This window comes from Electrophorus electricus, chromosome 8 (assembly GCF_041902795.1).
Source record: "Electrophorus electricus isolate QZ-2024a chromosome 8, ASM4190279v1, whole genome shotgun sequence".
Classification (NCBI taxonomy): Eukaryota; Metazoa; Chordata; class Actinopteri; order Gymnotiformes; family Gymnotidae; genus Electrophorus; species Electrophorus electricus.
In genome coordinates, this window is record NC_137504.1 from 5,949,426 (window position 1) to 5,967,129 (window position 17,704).

The 17,704-nt window shown below is 42.1% G+C and overlaps 2 protein-coding genes across 2 annotated transcripts; one reads left to right on the forward strand and one right to left on the reverse strand.

The window, feature by feature from the left end:
* Positions 1 to 248: 248 nt before the first annotated feature.
* On the forward strand, positions 249 to 3,480 carry nefla (neurofilament light chain a). Its single transcript, XM_035526741.2, has 4 exons — positions 249 to 1,390; positions 1,572 to 1,696; positions 1,812 to 2,104; positions 2,212 to 3,480. The coding sequence occupies exons 1-4, from the start codon at positions 344 to 346 to the stop codon at positions 3,216 to 3,218; spliced, it is 2,472 nt and encodes an 823-aa protein (XP_035382634.2). The 5' UTR covers positions 249 to 343; the 3' UTR covers positions 3,219 to 3,480.
* A 1,761-nt stretch (positions 3,481 to 5,241) lies between these two features.
* Positions 5,242 to 10,098, reverse strand: nefma (neurofilament medium chain a). The gene is made up of 3 exons (XM_026999423.3): positions 8,942 to 10,098; positions 7,986 to 8,110; positions 5,242 to 7,778 (listed from the first exon to the last, which is right to left on the reverse strand). Exons 1-3 carry the CDS (start codon positions 9,983 to 9,985, stop codon positions 6,119 to 6,121), a joined length of 2,829 nt encoding a protein of 942 aa, XP_026855224.2. The 5' UTR covers positions 9,986 to 10,098; the 3' UTR covers positions 5,242 to 6,118.
* Positions 10,099 to 17,704: the final 7,606 nt, after the last annotated feature.

Here is a 17,704-nt window from a genome sequence, read left to right on the forward strand (position 1 = left end):
TCTGCGTTCTGTAGTGCCTCACCCCCTCATTCTGTAGCTCCCTCTTGCCCTTACCCCTCCCTCTCCCCCTCCCTCTCTCTTTCTCTCTCTCTCTCTCTCTCTCTCTCTCTTTCCATCCCTCCCTCTCTCTCTCTCTCTCTCTCTCTCTCTCTCTCTCTCTCTCTCCTGCCCTCCCATAGTCGTTCTCTGCCATCGATCCTGCAAAGTCAGAATTTAGAAAACCGCATGCGTCAGAACTCCCCTTCCTGGCTATATAAGCTGCCGGGACTGCAGCAGCGGCAGCAGATCAGTTTTTAGGAAGCTATCTGCAAGAGGAAGCAAGGGAATCCTGTCCTTGGAAGTCATGAGTGGCGTCGGTTTCGACCCCTACCTCTCCTCCTCCAGGCGCTGGTATGTGGAGAGCAGTGCCCGGGCTCCGGTGCGGAGCCGCTCCCATGCCGTCTATGCCAGCCACACGTCTTCGCTGTCCACATCCCGGCTGCACTACGCCTCTCCCAGCCGTGCCTCCGCTGCCTCCGTCCTGCTGTTGAGCAGCCCCGCCCGCTCGGTGGAGCTGGATTTGGGCCAGGCGGCCCAGGTCAGCTCTGATTTCCGGGCGGTGCGCACCCAAGAGAAGGCCCAGCTCCAGGAGCTCAATGACCGCTTTGCCGGCTTTATCGAACGTGTCCACGAGCTGGAACAGCAGAACCGTGCACTTGAGGCTGAACTGCTGTTGCTCCGCCAGCGGCATGGTGAGCCATCACGCCTCAGGGCCCTGTATGAGCAGGAGGCCCGCACCCTTCGCGCAGCCGTGGAGGAGGCCCGCCTGGAGAAGCAGGCCATGCTCAGCCAGAGGGAGCGTGCTGAGGAGACCCTGAGGGTACTGCAGGGCCACTACGAGGATGAGGTGCTGGCTCGTGAGAATGCTGAAGGCCGGCTCCTGGAGGCCCGCAAGGAAGCTGATGAAGGGGCCCTGTTCCAGGTTGAGATGGAGAAAAAAGTCAACTCACTGCTGGATGAGCTGGCCTTCCTGAAGAAGGTTCACGAGGGCGAGATCACCGAGCTGCAGGCACAGGTTCAATTTGGAGCACAGATCGCTGTTGAAACCGAGGCCATCAAGCCTGATCTGTCCAGTGCGTTGCGTGACATCCGGTCCCAGTATGAGAGGCTGGCAGCCCGGAACATGCAGGCAGCTGAGGAGTGGTTTCGTGGGAAAGTCGGTCACCTGACTGAGAGCGTGGCCCATCACACTGATGCTGTAAGGAACACAAAGGACGAGGCAGGTGAATACCGCCGGCAGCTGCAGGCTCGTATTCTGGAGATTGACGCCTGCAAGGGCCTTAATGACTCTTTGGAGAAACAACTGAGAGACGTGGAGGACAAGCAAAGTGCGGAAATTGCAGCCATGCAGGTCAGTCTCACCACTGCACATCCACTCTTACTATCATTCTATTTAGGCTTGAAAATCTGATAAAGCATCCAGTTTGTACCTTTATGAGTGGAAAATTATTTCTGATATTCTCAGATTACTAATAAAGGATTATTTCACAGTGCTAATCAAGATCATTTGACTCTTACATAATTTTCAACAGGACACAATTAGTGAATTAGAAAGTGATCTAAGAGCCACTAAAGGTGAGATGGCCAGATATCTTAAGGAGTACCAGGATCTTCTCAATGTGAAAATGGCCCTTGATATTGAAATAGCTGCATACAGGTAGGAAATAGGTCAGGAAAGAAAACTGACCTCTTTACAGACATTTATGTTTATTATTTTTGTGCCATTATGAACAGATTTACTAACAATTTATCATAATTCTTAACTTTTACAGAAAGCTTTTAGAGGGTGAGGAATCCCGCTTCAATGTGGGTGTAACTGGAGGTTTTGCCAGTGCTTACTCAGTTGGCCCCTCCTACTCGCGGCCCATGTTTGCCCTGCAGTCGAGTGTGAGCTCTGCTGCCCCCTATCTGTTCAGCTCTCGCCTGGTTACTTCAACTCTCCTATCAGAAAAGGAACAGGAGGAGGAACAGGAGGAGGAACAGGAGGAAGAGAAAGTAGAAGAGAAGGAAGAGGAAGGAGAAGAGGAGGAAGAGGAGGGAAAAGAGAAAGAAGAAGAAGAAAAGGGTAAATACTATATCTGATTCCATTTTTCTTGTTAGCTTTGTAATTGATGTTAATTTTAGAACCTTTGCTTAATTTTATGTATAATAAATGTAACTTCCGTATTGCAGAGGGTAGAGAGGAAGCTGGAGCTACAGAGGAGGAAGAAGAAGGAGAAGGCAAAAAGGAAGAGGAGGCCAAAGAGGGTGAAGAAGGAGAAGATGAAGAGGATGGAGCTGAGGAGGAGGTTGGCAAGAAAGAAGCAGAGGAGAGTGAGGCCACGAAGGAGGAAGAGGAAGGAGATGTTAAGCAGGAGACTGAGGCAGATTCAAGGAAAGGTGAGAAGGCAGCTGCTGCAGAACCGAGAAAGGAGGACGCTGGTGCAGCCAAGGAGATGCAGAAGGCAGAGCCAGAAACCCATAAAGACAAGGATAAGCCAAAACCTGAGGCAGATAAAGGCAAAGTTGAAGTTCCAGAAAAGGTGAAGGAGGAGCCAGAGAAAGCCGAGCCCAAAGAAAAAGAGGAGCCAGAGAAGGCCACGCCCAAAGAGAAGGCGGAGCCAGAGAAGGCCATGCCAAAAGAGAAGGCGGAGCCAGAGAAGGCCATGCCCAAAGAAAAGGAGGAGCCAGAGAAGACCACGCCAAAAGAGAAGGCAGAGCCAGAGAAGGCCACACCAAAAGAGAAGGAGGAGCCAGAGAAGGCCACGCCAAAAGAGAAGGAGGAGCCAGAGAAGACCACGCCAAAAGAGAAGGAGGAGCCAGAGAAGGCCACGCCAAAAGAGAAGGAGGAGCCAGAGAAGGCCACGCCAAAAGAGAAGGCAGAGCTAGAGAAGGCCACACCAAAAGAGAAGGAGGAGCCAGAGAAGGCCACGCCAAAAGAGAAGGAGGAGCCAGAGAAGGCCATGCCCAAAGAGAAGGAGGAGCCAGAGAAGGCCATGCCCAAAGAGAAGGAGGAGCCAGAGAAGGCCACGCCAAAAGAGAAGGAGGAGCCAGAGAAGGCCACGCCCAAAGAGAAGGAGGAGCCAGAGAAACCACAAAAGGTAGAAAAAGATGATAAAGCCAAAGGTGAGGCAAAGGAAAGTGCAAAACAAGAGCAGGAAAAGAAAGAAGAAACTGAAAAACCCAAAGAGAAGAAGTAGACACTATGACTTCAAACCGAATTTAAACTTTAACCTGCTCTTATTTACCGCTGTGCTTTAATGAAAGTGCTCAGTATTGCAGTGCAATAATGTAAGAGAATAAAATCAACTAGTTACTCTAAAAACAGTGCATAATTATGCATAATATTGTTGAACCAGTACTTGAATGGGGATGTTGGTTGTTATTTTCTCATGATATAGTCTGAAGAAATGAGAAACTTTGCTTTAAGTGTAATAAAAACCATGCCTCTCAAGCACCAAAGAGACTCACTGATTATTTCTCATTCACAAAGTCTTTCTGTCCACTGTATGTAACTTATATATTGTATTACATATTGAATACAGTAAGAAATTCCATACATATATATTAAACATATGTATAGCCTAAAATGGGACTATTTTCCCACTGAAAATTACTCTAGAATCTAATCTGTTCGGAGACTTGTGGCATAATGAACTTCATAGGTGATAAAAACTGTAATTCAGTGATCCTGTATAAATGGTCCCAAGCAAGTGAATATATCTCAAAACACCATATTTCAAATAGATGTGGAATTGCACATGGATATATAATTTAAACATTTAATCAGTATGTGCCATTTTTGTATTTATTAGCATATTGTTAAAAATATACATGGTCAAATCTTTTGCCAGTGCTACATGGTGAAGGTAAATTTCTGTTCATGGAGAACTGAACTTCAAGAAATTACCCTGACTGTCATTCAAGAAACTACAGTCATACAGACTTCAAATATAATAAAAATTCCAACATTACATTTAAAAACTACATTGCAGACTTCATCAATTTTGTGCATAACTACTTGATGTACATTTTTATTTATTTATTTATTACAATTTTCTTGCTGACTGTAAAATGACTACACGATTTGCATTTACTGAGTAGGAAGAACATTTTGGTGTATGTAAACTCATATAAAAATGTAAGTTGAGTTTAAAATACTCCATGTGATCACTTTGACAGTTACATTAAGAATGAGACCGAATGAGACAAAGATGAAAGAGGGGAGGAGAGATTAAAAGAGAATGAGAGCGTATCTTTTCATAAAAACTTATGAACATATGAATTGCTGTACTTAAAAAGAAAAATTTGAGATTGCCATGGCAATGATGGATTCACTGATAAAATTTCCTCACACTTTCTGCATTAGAAAGTTCCCTGGCAACAAATACAAAGCCAATTAATTATCTAATGAGAACATACTCACGAACCTGCCTTTATTGGTGCATACATAACACAGATCCAGAGACATTTTATGTGTACATAAACACTCCTTCACTCTACATGAAGAAGATCACACAATGATGATTTCAAGAAACAGGGCTGTTTGTTTACAGTGAATCAGTCTTCAGCACCGCTTGGCAATCAATTGTGACCTGTTGGACCATAGCGTGTATGTGCAGGTCAAGACAGCCAACCTTGTTTTTTTTTCATAAGGAACCTGTTTCTGACAGCAGAGCAGACCTTAATGTAACTGTAAATTGTAAATATTGTATAAATTATATAGTTATGGTAAGTGGTAAAACATATGTTAGGTGACAATAAGTATAACTCCCCTGTCTATGAATGACTATGGAGTTACTACACCACAGAAATGCTATCTAGCAGGTAGTCAGACTCCTAAGTGTGGAGTGTATATAACTTTCAGATGTAGTAATTAGGTTTACAAATGACAGATATCACTGTCTCATTTTAGATATTATTCAGATCATATGTACTGTAGGTGTTAGAATATATATTTTCAATAGATTTATTCATACTTGCACAAAGTAATCTGAGAATCAGTCAGAGAACCTACACCATATACACTGAATTGGTGAGATACAGTGTTATGTGAAACCTATAGTAAGTTCAAATTGTAATTTAAAGGTCTAAAATTTCAACAGCACAAATTCATGTCTGAAGTAGAACATTTATAAATGTGTCCAGTATAAATTGTTCTGAGTAATTTTAGCTATTGTGTTTTGTGGTGCATGCATAGTAAAGTACATCACTTCAGCAAGATGTGTTTTAGTATGATGTTTATTGAGCAAATGCTGAAATTCATCATGATGAATAAAGACATGGGACTGCAAACAGTAGCACCTCATTAATATGAAGAAGTTAAATTCAAGTCCATCCTATGCATACAAGAATGTATGTTTGCACACAATCAAGTTTATATTCATTTGCACTCATTAGGTAAACATAAACAACAACAGTAAAAAGCGTGTTTAAGGCTAGGAGTTTCTTAGTTGCTTTATGTACTGTATGTATATGATCATGGGCTCACCGGAGAATTGCTATCCTTGTTCATAACTGTATTTAGTTGTTTGTTTTATTTGGCTCAGTTGGTGTCCTTGCGTTTGTATTAGTAAGGCTACTTTGTTGGAACACATTTCTTCAGCATTATTTGACTTCTCATACATTTCGGTCACTCTCTCGGCATTCACTCTTATGCTGTGCAAATCGCTATATTACTTTCATACATACAGATTGTTTTTCTACCCCAAGGAATGGGGAGGGTGCTCCACCCTGAGCTGGCATGCAGACATCCCGTCCCCAGTGGCCCGCCCAGCTTTGCAGATGCCCCGCCCCCAATGGCCCGCCCAGCTATGCAGACAGTAGGAAAGAGATCTGAGCCCCTAAAACCCCTACCTCATCTGCAGCAAAACCAATTTAAAGCTGTAACTCAACATGCATTTTAAATTTTAGCTTGCCGCATCTTATGGCTTCTCTCTATGCGTTTGTATTCTTTCTTTTTTTAAATCTTGAGAGTGGTTAACGTATTTAAATACATCTTTATCTAGCTTTATGGTTTTTTTTTTTGTAATGTTACTTTTGATTTGATTGCTATTGTCCTCCTCAGCTCCTGGTTTGTTATTATTGGTTAAGTGCTTCTTCACTCAGCTTCTCCGACTTGCTTCATTGACTGGGTAGAGACTTTCTCCACTTTCTTGGAGGACACCATCTTCTCCTGCACCACATCATCCACCTCCTTCACTGTCTCGGTGACAGTTACAGACTTGGTGATGTGTTTGGCTCCATCCTCACCAGTAGTAATGGTCTCTACGGTTTTGGTGATGACCACCTTCTGGCTTAGGTCATCCTTGGTGGGGCTTTCATCCACTCCATTAGAGATCATGTCTTTCTTCTCTGCCTCTTTTGGTTCAGCTTGAATTTTCTCTTTATCTTCACCTGAGGCAGCTTCCTTCTCATCTGTCTTCTTTTCCTCAGGCTTGTCTTCAAGCTCGCTCTTTTTACTCACATTTTCATCTGCTTCAGCTTTTGGTGCATCTGTTTTTGGAGGCTCTGCCTTAGGTGTTTCTGTCTTGGGGCTCTCACTTTTTGGAGACTCACTCTTAGGAGCTTCAGTTTTGGGGGCGTCTTTCTTCACATCCTCTGTTTTTGGGGCCTCTGTCTTAAGTGTGTCCTTCGGGCTCTCGCTCTTTGGAGATGAAGCCTTAGGGGACTCAGCCTTTGGGGACTCGGCTTTTGGGGACTGGACTTTTAGGGCCTCAACTTTTGGAAATTCGGCTTTTGGGGACTGGACCTTTGGGGACTCAGCTTTTGGAGACTCGGCTTTTGGGGACTGGACTTTTGGGGACTCAGCTTTTGGAGACTCGGCTTTTGGGGACTGGACTTTTGGGGACTCAGCTTTTGGAGACTCGGCTTTTGGGGACTGGACCTTTGGGGACTCAGCTTTTGGAGACTCGGCTTTTGGGGACTGGACTTTTGGGGACTCAGCTTTTGGGGACTGGACCTTTGGGGACTCAGCTTTTGGAGGCTCGGCTTTTGGGAACTGGACTTTTAGGAACTCTGCTTTTGGGGCCTCTGCCTTGGTTTCAGATGTTTTGTCTTTCTCAGTCTTGGTGTCCTCCTTGTCATCTTTTGCCTTTTTTTCCTCTTTTTCAACCTCATCCTTTTTCTCTATCTCCTTCTCTGCTTTGTCACTTTCTTCCATGGCTTCACCTTTCTCGTCACCCTCTTCCTCGCCTACCACCTCTTCTCCACTGAGTCCCTCCTCTGCAGCCTTTTCTTTCTCTGCACTCAAAGCAGTCTTTTCTACTTCCTCTTCCTGTTCTCTTTCTCCTTCCTCAGTTTTCTCTGCCACGTCTCCCTTCTCCCCCTCTTCCTTTCCTTCATCATCTCCTTTCTCATCACCCTTTTCTTCCCCCTCTTCCTCATCACCTCCTTCTTTCTCAGCCTCCTCAGCAGGAGCACTGACACTCACTTTAGCTTGGGCTGAAGCAACAATTTCCTCCTCCTCCTCCTCTTCTCCCTCAGCCTCCTCTCCTTCTTTCTCCTCTTCACCTTCACCTTCACCTTCATCCTGCCCCTCACCCTCTTGCTTTTCTGCAGTAGTTTCTTCTGCCAGCTCTGCCAAAGCCTCATCCATCTCAGATTTTTCATCTTCCACCCTGGTCTCCTCAATGATCTCTTCCACAAACTTGTGCTGCACCCTCAGTTTGGGGGCTTCAGATTTGACCTTAGGCCCTTTGGTGACAACCTGGCGGTATGGGAAAGTGCTGAAATGGTTCTCCTCTCCTTCAAGTAGTTTCCTATATGAACAGATTAGGAACTGATATATTAGGCATACACATAGGTGACGTGTTAAATAAAAGAAAGAAGTGTTATTAAACTTGTGAATAATTCTAATTGTTTTCTAATTCATTCTAATCCATTCTAATCGAATATTCTGACATGAGTCAATATGAATGTATTACATTTTTAATTAAATTCTGTTGCTATGTTTCTTTGATGTTTACCTGTAAGCGGCAATCTCTATATCTAGCGCCATTTTGACATTCAGTAGGTCCTGGTATTCGCGTAGGTGTCGTGCCATTTCCCATTTCGTACTTTTCAGCTCGTTGTCCAGCTGGTGGATAGTTTCCTAGCGTTGCAAACAAAATACAGCCTAAGTTCAACAAGCGCTTAAAACAAGAGGAAATGGGGTAGCAAATACTATGTTAATACATTGCTGAAAATATTATCATCCAAGGAAAAAATGTGTAACTCTGTACGCCTATGTTTGATGTATTACTTATCCACTTGTCTCTGAAGAAACAATTCTTTTCACGACAGTTACGTCTACGCTTGTTCTCAGTACCCTGTGGGACCCCTTTTAACGCAGCACACGATTTCAGCTGCGCCTTACTGTACTAACTGCATTGTTTGAAATACATATTTGAACGCATGAAAAGTACTGGACGAACGGTATGATTTCAGAACATAGCCAGCAATGAACTGGTGTCGCTGTTAGGTGACTCAGCAACGGAACAGTGGTGACTCTACAACGTCGACTCTCCCCCTCTTAACCCTATGAAATATGATACCACTGCACCTCTTTCGTGAACGGGGTTCGGTCATGCAGAAAAATCTGTTGACTATTTTTCCACATTTTTAACGAGACAAAAGTGATTGTGTGGACACCCAAGTAATGTACATGCAATCATAATTATTGGTCATAATTTTAGTTATGACTCATTAACTCATAGCTATAATGAATATAAATAATATGTAATATATATTACGTGAATATAAACGATCAAACGGTACCTAATAAGCTCTGCAAAATTCAATTAGCTGGTTTCCCGTGTTAGCAGCCTTCATGGAACTCTAGACTACGTTTGCTAAAATTCGTTACACTGCTTTTATAAATATACTTAATCATCCATTTAATGCTATATAGGTAAATGTAACAAACACGTTATTAGCTATATACCTGAAGACTGGCGAGATCAGAGTTGTGTCGGTCCTCTATGTCATTCAGCTGTCTCTCCAGCGACTCTTTGGTTCCGCGCACGGACTCCAGCTCGATGGTTTTGGACTGTAACTGGCGGCGGTAGTCTGCGATTTCATCCCGAGCGGATTTAATGGCATCCTTGTTTTGCTCTGCAGCTTCCGTCAGTTTGACATACCGGCACATAAACCAATCTTCGACCTGCTGAAGGTTTTGGATGGAGTGTCCCTCTAGCTGGGAGCGAATCTCGCGGAGAGCCTCGGTGATGTCCGTTTTCTGGTAGTCCCTCTTCTCCACGGTGATTTGCGATGCCTGAACTTGCGCCAGCAGGTCGCTCACCTCCTCCTCGTGATTGTTACGGATGAAGGCGATCTCGTCCTGTAGCGACTGGACCTTTTTCTCTAACTCTGCCTTAACTAGTGTCGAATCGCCCATGTCCTTCTTCAGTGCGCGGATAATAGCCTCTGTTTCTTCCCTGATGCGCGCCTCTTCGTCGAGGCGATCTCTAAGTCGCTGAATATCCTCTTCAATGTGATCTGTGTCGAGCTGAATTTGTGCCTTCTCATGGTGAATCTGCTCCAACATGGAACGCAGCTCCTGTAGTTCTTGATCATACAGTTCGCCCAGCTGGGACTGCGACACCTGCTTCTGCCGCAGTGCCTGGATCTCCTCGTCGATTTGCTTGTTCTGTTGCTCCAGAAAGTGCACCTTGTCAATGTACAAGGCGAAGCGGTCATTGAGACCCTGGAGTTGCTCTTTTTCGTTAGTACGCTTGTAGTCTCCATTGATAACGGAAGTTTGGCTGAAATCAATGCTGTCGGCCGTGCTAAGCACAGCTGAGCTGTAGGCTCTCGCTACGGGGACGTTGACGGTCCTCTTGTAAGCTATAGAAGAGCTCGGACTAGCTCGGGACCAGGTCTGGGAGCGGAAACCACTGGACGGTGAGCCGCTACTGCGGCTGTAGCTTGTCCTCGTATCCATTATTCTCCGGAAGGGACTTCCTATAGTGTCTACCGGGTAACTCATCCGGACAGACGCAGTGTTACTGTGCAGATGAAACGGGCAGTGAGAAGTGGAGTCGTATGGTGTATATGCGTGCCGGTGTGTGTGGCTCTCACAGCGCCGGATAGCTCGTCTGCAGACTTTATATACAAGAGGCGCTATTGCGAAAAAGTGTAGGGTTATTTTGACTGGACCATTGATCCACTGAAGTGGGAGGGTCCCGACAGCTATCCATAGACACTCTTTATCAGTGGTTTAGCATCCCGGTCAAGCGGAACACAGTCCTGTGGGTGGGCCCATCTCTAAAGTAGAGAAATATCATAAAGGACAACAGAGGATGCTTTAACAGATATTTGATGGAACAATTATAGATCCATTGCTTGGTATAGCTAACATTTAAATATAACAACATGCGACTTTTAGATATCATATTTCCATGAGAAGCAGTTTAACAGCAGTTAAAGCGATGAAGAGTTAGAGAGTTAAAGAGCCTGGTATTGCGATTACCTTGGACAGCGTCTATACCTGCCATCACATCCATGAGCATGTGTCCAGAACCAAGGACAGCAACTATCAAAGGAAAACCCCTTCTGTATGTGTTTAGCGAATACTTATATTGCTAATATTATTATGACTATATAATATTATTATGAATATATTGCTAATAAAATAGCATGCACTGATATATTAATATATATGCTTTCAAGGTTTAAGATCTGGGACATTTTATATCAGCCCGAATTTTATTATAATTATCATTTAATCTTGAAAATTCATAATCTGATTATTTCCCCTTAGCTGTATGACACTGTATACCAATTGTTAGCTTTGTTGTCTTTGTTTGTCTTTTGTTTCAGATTTAATATTGGAAAATAATATAAATAATAACGAATGTCATATTTTAGGTCATTCACCACACACACACACACACACACACACACACACACACACACACACACACACACACACACACACACACACACACACACACACACAGTATATAACTGGTCTCAAAATTTGACATCATTTTAAAAAATATGGACCTATGAATGGGATAGTCTAGATCACACAGGCCAAGGCATCCTTTATCAAGTTTATTGTGTCAACTTTAATTAGAATCAGTATGGATAGGTTGGGGTGGCAAGAGGATTAATTCCCGACCACTGAATGCCATGTAATTACCTCTCAGTAGATGAAAATTCTAATCTTGGCTGTTTAAGAAGTCTGATGAATTATTCTTTTGACTGCAGGAAAATGTGCTGGGCTCGTTTTCTTTCATATATCAGACACAGGACTTGACGCTGTCCTGCAAAGTCCTGCAAAGCTGCTCATGCAGAAAATGTAAATGCTGATGACTTTGCATTTACCTTCTTTTATTTTGCTTTCGGTTCTTTATAAACCTCTGAACACTTCCAAATTCTCCTGGGAAACCTGAGGATAAAGTGATGAAAAAATTATCAGTATGACCTCAGAGATCCCAAAACTTTGTGGCAACATTCACCAAATTATTTAAAAGACAGTACTCTTTCATGTTTAAGACAAATTTAAGTAAGATGAAGGGGTAACTTGCATTTGTCTTAAGGAAAAATACTGTAGGCTTATAGTACATGAGAAGATATTGTAATACTGTTTTTTCACTTATAACTAAAATACCAAATATATCATTAGGTCCTTACTAATGAATGGTATCTAGTAGCAACAAAATTAACAATAGGGCTCATTGTAAACCCTGAAAATCATGCCCTGTTTTTCATTTGAAAAACTCACTCATGACTGTTGATTCTTGCATTTGTAAAAACATTTTACAGTATATTTATTTTCTTCCATTATGTAATAGATGCCCAGGTCTCCCTCTTTGGTGCTGCTGCCATTCTGGGCAGTAGACTACATGTCAGAAGATGAAGTGAAATCCATCCACTGAGCATGGACCAGCTGGTGTGTAAAACAGTGGTGGAGGCGAGTCAGATGCTACTTTCCCTCTCCCTATACAAACAAGGCCCTGTTCTACTTTTGGCAGTACCTATGGGCTTTTCACATTCCAAGACATTTCACTCAAATTACTGAGTTGTTTCAGTTATGTCTGTTGTAGCTCTTCTTTACGATCTGTGTAATGGGAGCCTGGCATGGTTGGGAGATCCGCCTCGTTCAGACAGGGCAGTCTGAGAGTGCTCGTGTGGGAGGGGTGGGGTGGGTGCAGCGGCACTGGTGCTGATGACACTGCATATCTCACCATGGCTCCAGGCAGCCCTCAGCAGTGGCTCTGCCTGCTCTGTCAGCCCTGGCCAAAGATCAACACCCCCCCCGACACACTCACTGAATGTGCAAATCAGTCCAGCTCAAGGTGCTTTTGTGGTGGTGTCTGTGCAAAGAGACAAAGTGTTTTAGGATTCAGTGCAGATCCACCTCGAACACTGCAGAGCGCTTGGAAGTGTTTCAGAAGACACTGCAGCAGGAACACACCTGACTGATGCAACCAGGCTGTTGTCCATGAGTTATTGCTAAAGTATTTTTAGACCAGTGGCCATATGTGCTTGGAATCAGTGTGACAGGGACGAGTTAAGTGCAAAGGGAGAGGTCTGATTTATTGCTGCAGTAAGCAGTACAGATTCATGGCTTATCAATGGGGACTGAAGACACAGGGAAGATGAGTTAGAATATGATCAAAGACATACTCACATATTTATGAACATGTACTGATACTGAACTCAAAAATCTAAAAACATTATCTTGATTTACTCATTTACTTATTTGCCACTAATGTCATGCAGTAGCTCATGTTAATGTTTTTGTTTTTAGAGTATAAATGCTGAGAATGTAGATGCTCTGCAAAATATTGCTTTGAAAACTGGATGGTTGTGAGAGATAAGATGTCTGGCCTCTATGCTGCAATGTGGGTTGTAAGAATTGTAGGTTGCAAGATAAGGTTTCTGGCCCTATGATGAAGTACTGTAGGTGAACACAAAGTAGTATAGCTGCTGATTCAAATCTCACAATGATAGCTTCCATTAAACTGCTCCTTAGGAGGTTCTGTTGCCACCAGGCCTCCATTCAAAATAGGATACAGTGACTCAGCAAAAATTAAGACACATCAGTAATAAGTTTTACTGCTGGGAGACAAGAGGGTAAAACAAATGCAAGTGTCTAATAGAGATTTTTGTAATCTCGGGACCCTGTATCAGCATGTTCAGAACTCCACGGAACTCACTGTACTGATCTTTCCCTGACTATCATGCTTTATTCATTTACAGAGGCACAAAGAGGATAACACGATTTGTGTACATGTGTGTATATACATGTGTACATATGTGTGTGTGTGTGTGTTCATGTGTGTGTGTGTTGGAGCAAGAATGAGTATAAGGGACAGAAGGGATAGAGATGGCCCTACAGGTATATATGACTATGATATATAGCTGTAGCCTGACATGAAACCCCCTGAGGCTAGTGGTCTAGATGAAGACACACATAATCAGCACATCGATACAAGAACCCAGAAGGACCAAGTGAAGAGAACAAGGTAACGATCCATGCCATGAACAGTACCCAAACTCATTAGGCAGACAGGTATGTGTATGTATGCAATCAATGGGATATAGAGTTTAAAAGGTCTGACAACCTTAGGGAGGATAAAACTGCATCAGACACAATAACGTTTATACAAACGTTTTGCATGTAAATACAATGGGGCCTTCAAAGGATCATGTCCCTTAAATGCTCTATGCATTGCTGTCAGATTGTTTTGATTGTTTTGAACCTGTAGTGTGGTTAAACAAAAGTGACAAGATGGCGCGAAGGACAATAATACGGAGATGTGTGAAGAAAGACCAAACACAGGCACCTATAAATATCTTAATATGTCAGATGTATTCTCACTCTCCCTGTATCTCTCTTTCTCATTATCCCTATTTTTCTTTTCCCCACCCTGTGAGAATGTGTGTTAAATTATTTAACCAAGCTAAATTATAGACTCTAGACTATACAGTATGGTGAGCTCATTTACCTATCTGTGTGGAGAGTTCTTTACACCAGCTTTGACAGTGATTGCTGAGAACATGCTGTTGAGAATTTTTATTGAAATAGTGCATTAGGTGGTGTTCTGTTTTAAACTCAGCAGTCGGACAATTTTCTTTTGGGAAATGAGGGATATAATATAATATTTTGTACAGTGTGGCAGGCTTTCACTGCTGTTAGATGTTTTAAGATTATAACTTTATTTGGTTGAATCTTCACAATGGATGTAACGTTGAGTGATGATGAGGCAGACACATGTGCGGAGAAGAGTGAGATTTATTATGGGCAAATCCAAAATCACAGTTGTTAGGGTAGTCCAGGGTCATAGAGCCAACACAGACAGCAAGGGGATACATTACAAACAAACAAAAACACACAAAGGCAAACTGGTGAAGCTGAAAAACACGAAGGCACAAAATCCAAACTTACATACATGCATGTATTCATGCAAATAAATAACACATCAAACACAATCAAAGAACCTAGAAAGCAAACACAATGAACAGCGAAAACCAAGGCAACAAGGCAGGGTTTAAATACATCAATTAAACGAGGGACAGGTGCTGAAAATCAAATGAGGTGTGGAGAAAACGAAACTATGGAACAGAACTAAAAAACACAAGACAGGGAAAACATGGATCACGGAAGCCGGGAGGGACTAATCATGACAATGGAGTTTCCATACTGTAAAAAGAAAAAGGAAAAAAGTTATCTGATTTATTTTATTTTAAGGCAAGCCAAAATGTTGGTTTGATCTACTAGGAAGGAGATGTTCTAGACAGGTCTGAACTGTAATGTGACTGATGAGGCCATGGAATACATGTTGTAGTTTAATGGAAGATCTTTGGTCGAAGGGGTGAACATATATAAGATCATGATGAAGCATTTTTCACCCTTAATATTGTTGAAATATTTGCTTTTCTTATAAGCATAGCATAAGAACAATTATCAAAGCCCTCTGACTAGCTGATGGAAAGACTCAAAAGAAGACAAATTTGACCTCTCTCAGCAATGTCACCAATGACAATACAAAAACAAATATAATATTAGAATTAATTACATCTAACAATAATTATGCACTATATTGGATGGGTGCAGATGTTAGAAACAGCCCCATTGTTGTTTTGAATAATTATTTAGTTTCATACTTGTTTCTGTCTTTAGCAGAAGCTGTTGGAAATTATGTGCTAAATAACAGTTAATACCATTCTACCCAAATACCTCTGACTGACACTTTTTCCTGATGCTAGTTAACTGGCAAGGTGTTTTTAAAGAGCAACACTTACTGTCTGAGGTATTTGTTCTGATGTATGAGGAGCCCTGTGCTGCTTTCATCTGGTCCCTGGCTAAGGCTGACGCAAGATCTCCGTTGCCATTGCTTAAGAGTCTTAAGGCCAGCGTGGGAGTCAAGACAGAGACAGGGAGAGCATAAGGAGTATAGAGAATGTGAAATACTGTAATGACTATGGACAGTGTTCTGATTATTAAACCCATGCACGATGGAAGGTGATCATGCTGCTCTCTTCAGTCAGGTCTGCAGCTGGACATCATCAAATGTTATGGGGGTGTTTTAAAGTCATAGAAGTAAGGCTGGGTCCTAGAGGGCCAAACAGGGTTAGGCAGTGTGTGAGAGTGCTGGCTCTTTGGAAGGGTGCTATTAGAGACATTAGTCTGGGCCTCCGGACACAGAGGGAGTCAGTGATTCTCTCTCAGCCAATGCTCTGAGGCTGAGGATGAGGATGGATGATGTCATAGGGAGCGTCTGGGCGGAAGTGAAGGAGAGGAATGGAAGGGAGGGGTTACTCGGGCTCTGCAGTTTATCTGCAATGCATCAGCAGCTCTCTCTCCCTTTCTCTCTCTCTCTCTCTTTCTCTCTCCCTCTCTGTCTCTCTCTCTCTCCCTCTCTCTCCCCTCTTCTCTTTCCTTTTTCTATTCTCTTTATTTTCTGAATTTGTATGTGAAAAAGTGCTAAATTTAATTTTGTTGTGACATCAAAACATCTGAACAACATTGAATATATCTAAAAGCTCTGCTAGTGTTGTGAGATACCTCTAATTTCAATTTAATAAAAATAATTGATAAAAGATATTTCAGAAACATTTGGCCAAATAATGAAAACTATGAAGTTTTCTACTTTCCTGAAAAGCTGCTGGCTATAGTGATGAAACCACTATATTTTATGGACATCCACACTTGGTGGGAGGGGTATATATATATATATATATATATTTTGACCTTGCCTCATCTTGGTGTGTTGAGGTAGATTTCAGAGCAGTGGGCTGTGTGATCACATGATGTAGCTAACCAATAAGAGCTAGAGTTTGTGATCAGGTGAGAGCTCTAGAAGATCACATCAGTGATGTCTGTGTCAGCACAATATACCTCTCGGGGATCATAATACTTTCTCTCTGTTCCTGGCAGTAGCCAATACTAGATGACTTTTGGATAACATTTGGCAATAAAGAATACAACCAAGACCCAGACACACACACACACACACACACACACACATACACACACACGCACGCACGCACGCACGCACGCACGCACGCACACACACACACACACACACACATGGACATACATATATATTTACCAGTTAGAGCACACCTACTATTCTTTATTTTTACTATTTTCCATATTTTAGGATAATAAAATAAAAACAAAAACACAACTATGAAATTACAAATGCCATGACCAAAAAGTATTACATGAATCAAAACTTTGTTATATTTTATATTAATAAAGAGGCCAATGTTTGCCTTGATGACAGCTTTGCAAACTCTTGGTATTGTCTGGTAAAATGTAAAACATCTGGAAAATCTACTGGAAATACAATGGTGTATTGTTGAAAATACTTTACCAAGATTTCACTCTAGGCTGTTGCTACTGTTTCATTGCAGCTGTTAATAACACAGTAGAAACATACATGCTTGATAATGAACAATTTATGACAGTACTTAAAAGAAAGGGTCTTGTCTGCCACCATTAAACCTGCACTGCAAAAAAAATATATTAGCAAGTTAAAACATATATGTCTGGCAATAGCCTATATCTAATTTCCATTATTAGGGTTCTAAGCATTTCTTATTAATATGATTCATTGCTGAATCACCCATACCAGACTGAGAGCCCACATACATGAAATGTGGTCAATAGGTAGTAATTCCTTCTACGCAGGCACATGATGCCATCCCAATCAGACTATATGTGGCGCTAATGTGAACCCAAGCACTTTGCAGTACATAACTCCTTCACCGTATATACAGACAATTTTTTTCCCCCAGTGATTACTAGTCTTACAGTCTACAAAGAATTCTCAAGAATTATTAAGCTCCACCCATTAAGATTATGAGATCATTTGCATGTTAAGCCATATAACACAGATTTTTGACTGCAAACTAGTCCTAGGTTTTTCATCAGACATACAAAAAAATCTGGCTTCCAAGCATTCAGAACAGTTTTAAATTGAATAATTATTGAAAAAATCTGAAATTTCAACACTAGTTTCCAGTTGCCAATCAAAAACTTGGATGAAGTTTCCACTGCCAATACTGTACATATATAGCTCCAGCTCATGAATGCTTTGATGGAATGACAAAGGGCAACAACTTTGGTGCATCTGCCTCACTAGGAGGCACTATAACATCCAAGAAACTGTCCCACTCATTGAAATTGTCTGATTAATATGAAACTCAGTACTCATTTACATATGCATGTGTAGCACAAGCTCTG

Excerpts from the sequence above, each read along its gene's own strand:
- nefma (XM_026999423.3), bottom strand. The coding sequence starts at position 9,985 with ATGAGTTACCCGGTAGACACTATAGGAAGTCCCTTCCGGAGAATAATG. Across the intron at positions 8,111-8,941 it reads CTGATCTCGCCAGTCTTCAG|GAAACTATCCACCAGCTGGA; the intron begins GTATATAGCTAA and ends TTGCAACGCTAG. Across the intron at positions 7,779-7,985 it reads ATAGAGATTGCCGCTTACAG|GAAACTACTTGAAGGAGAGG; the intron begins GTAAACATCAAA and ends CTGTTCATATAG.
- nefla (XM_035526741.2), top strand. The coding sequence starts at position 344 with ATGAGTGGCGTCGGTTTCGACCCCTACCTCTCCTCCTCCAGGCGCTGG. Across the intron at positions 1,697-1,811 it reads ATTGAAATAGCTGCATACAG|AAAGCTTTTAGAGGGTGAGG; the intron begins GTAGGAAATAGG and ends TAACTTTTACAG. Across the intron at positions 2,105-2,211 it reads GAAAGAAGAAGAAGAAAAGG|AGGGTAGAGAGGAAGCTGGA; the intron begins GTAAATACTATA and ends TCCGTATTGCAG.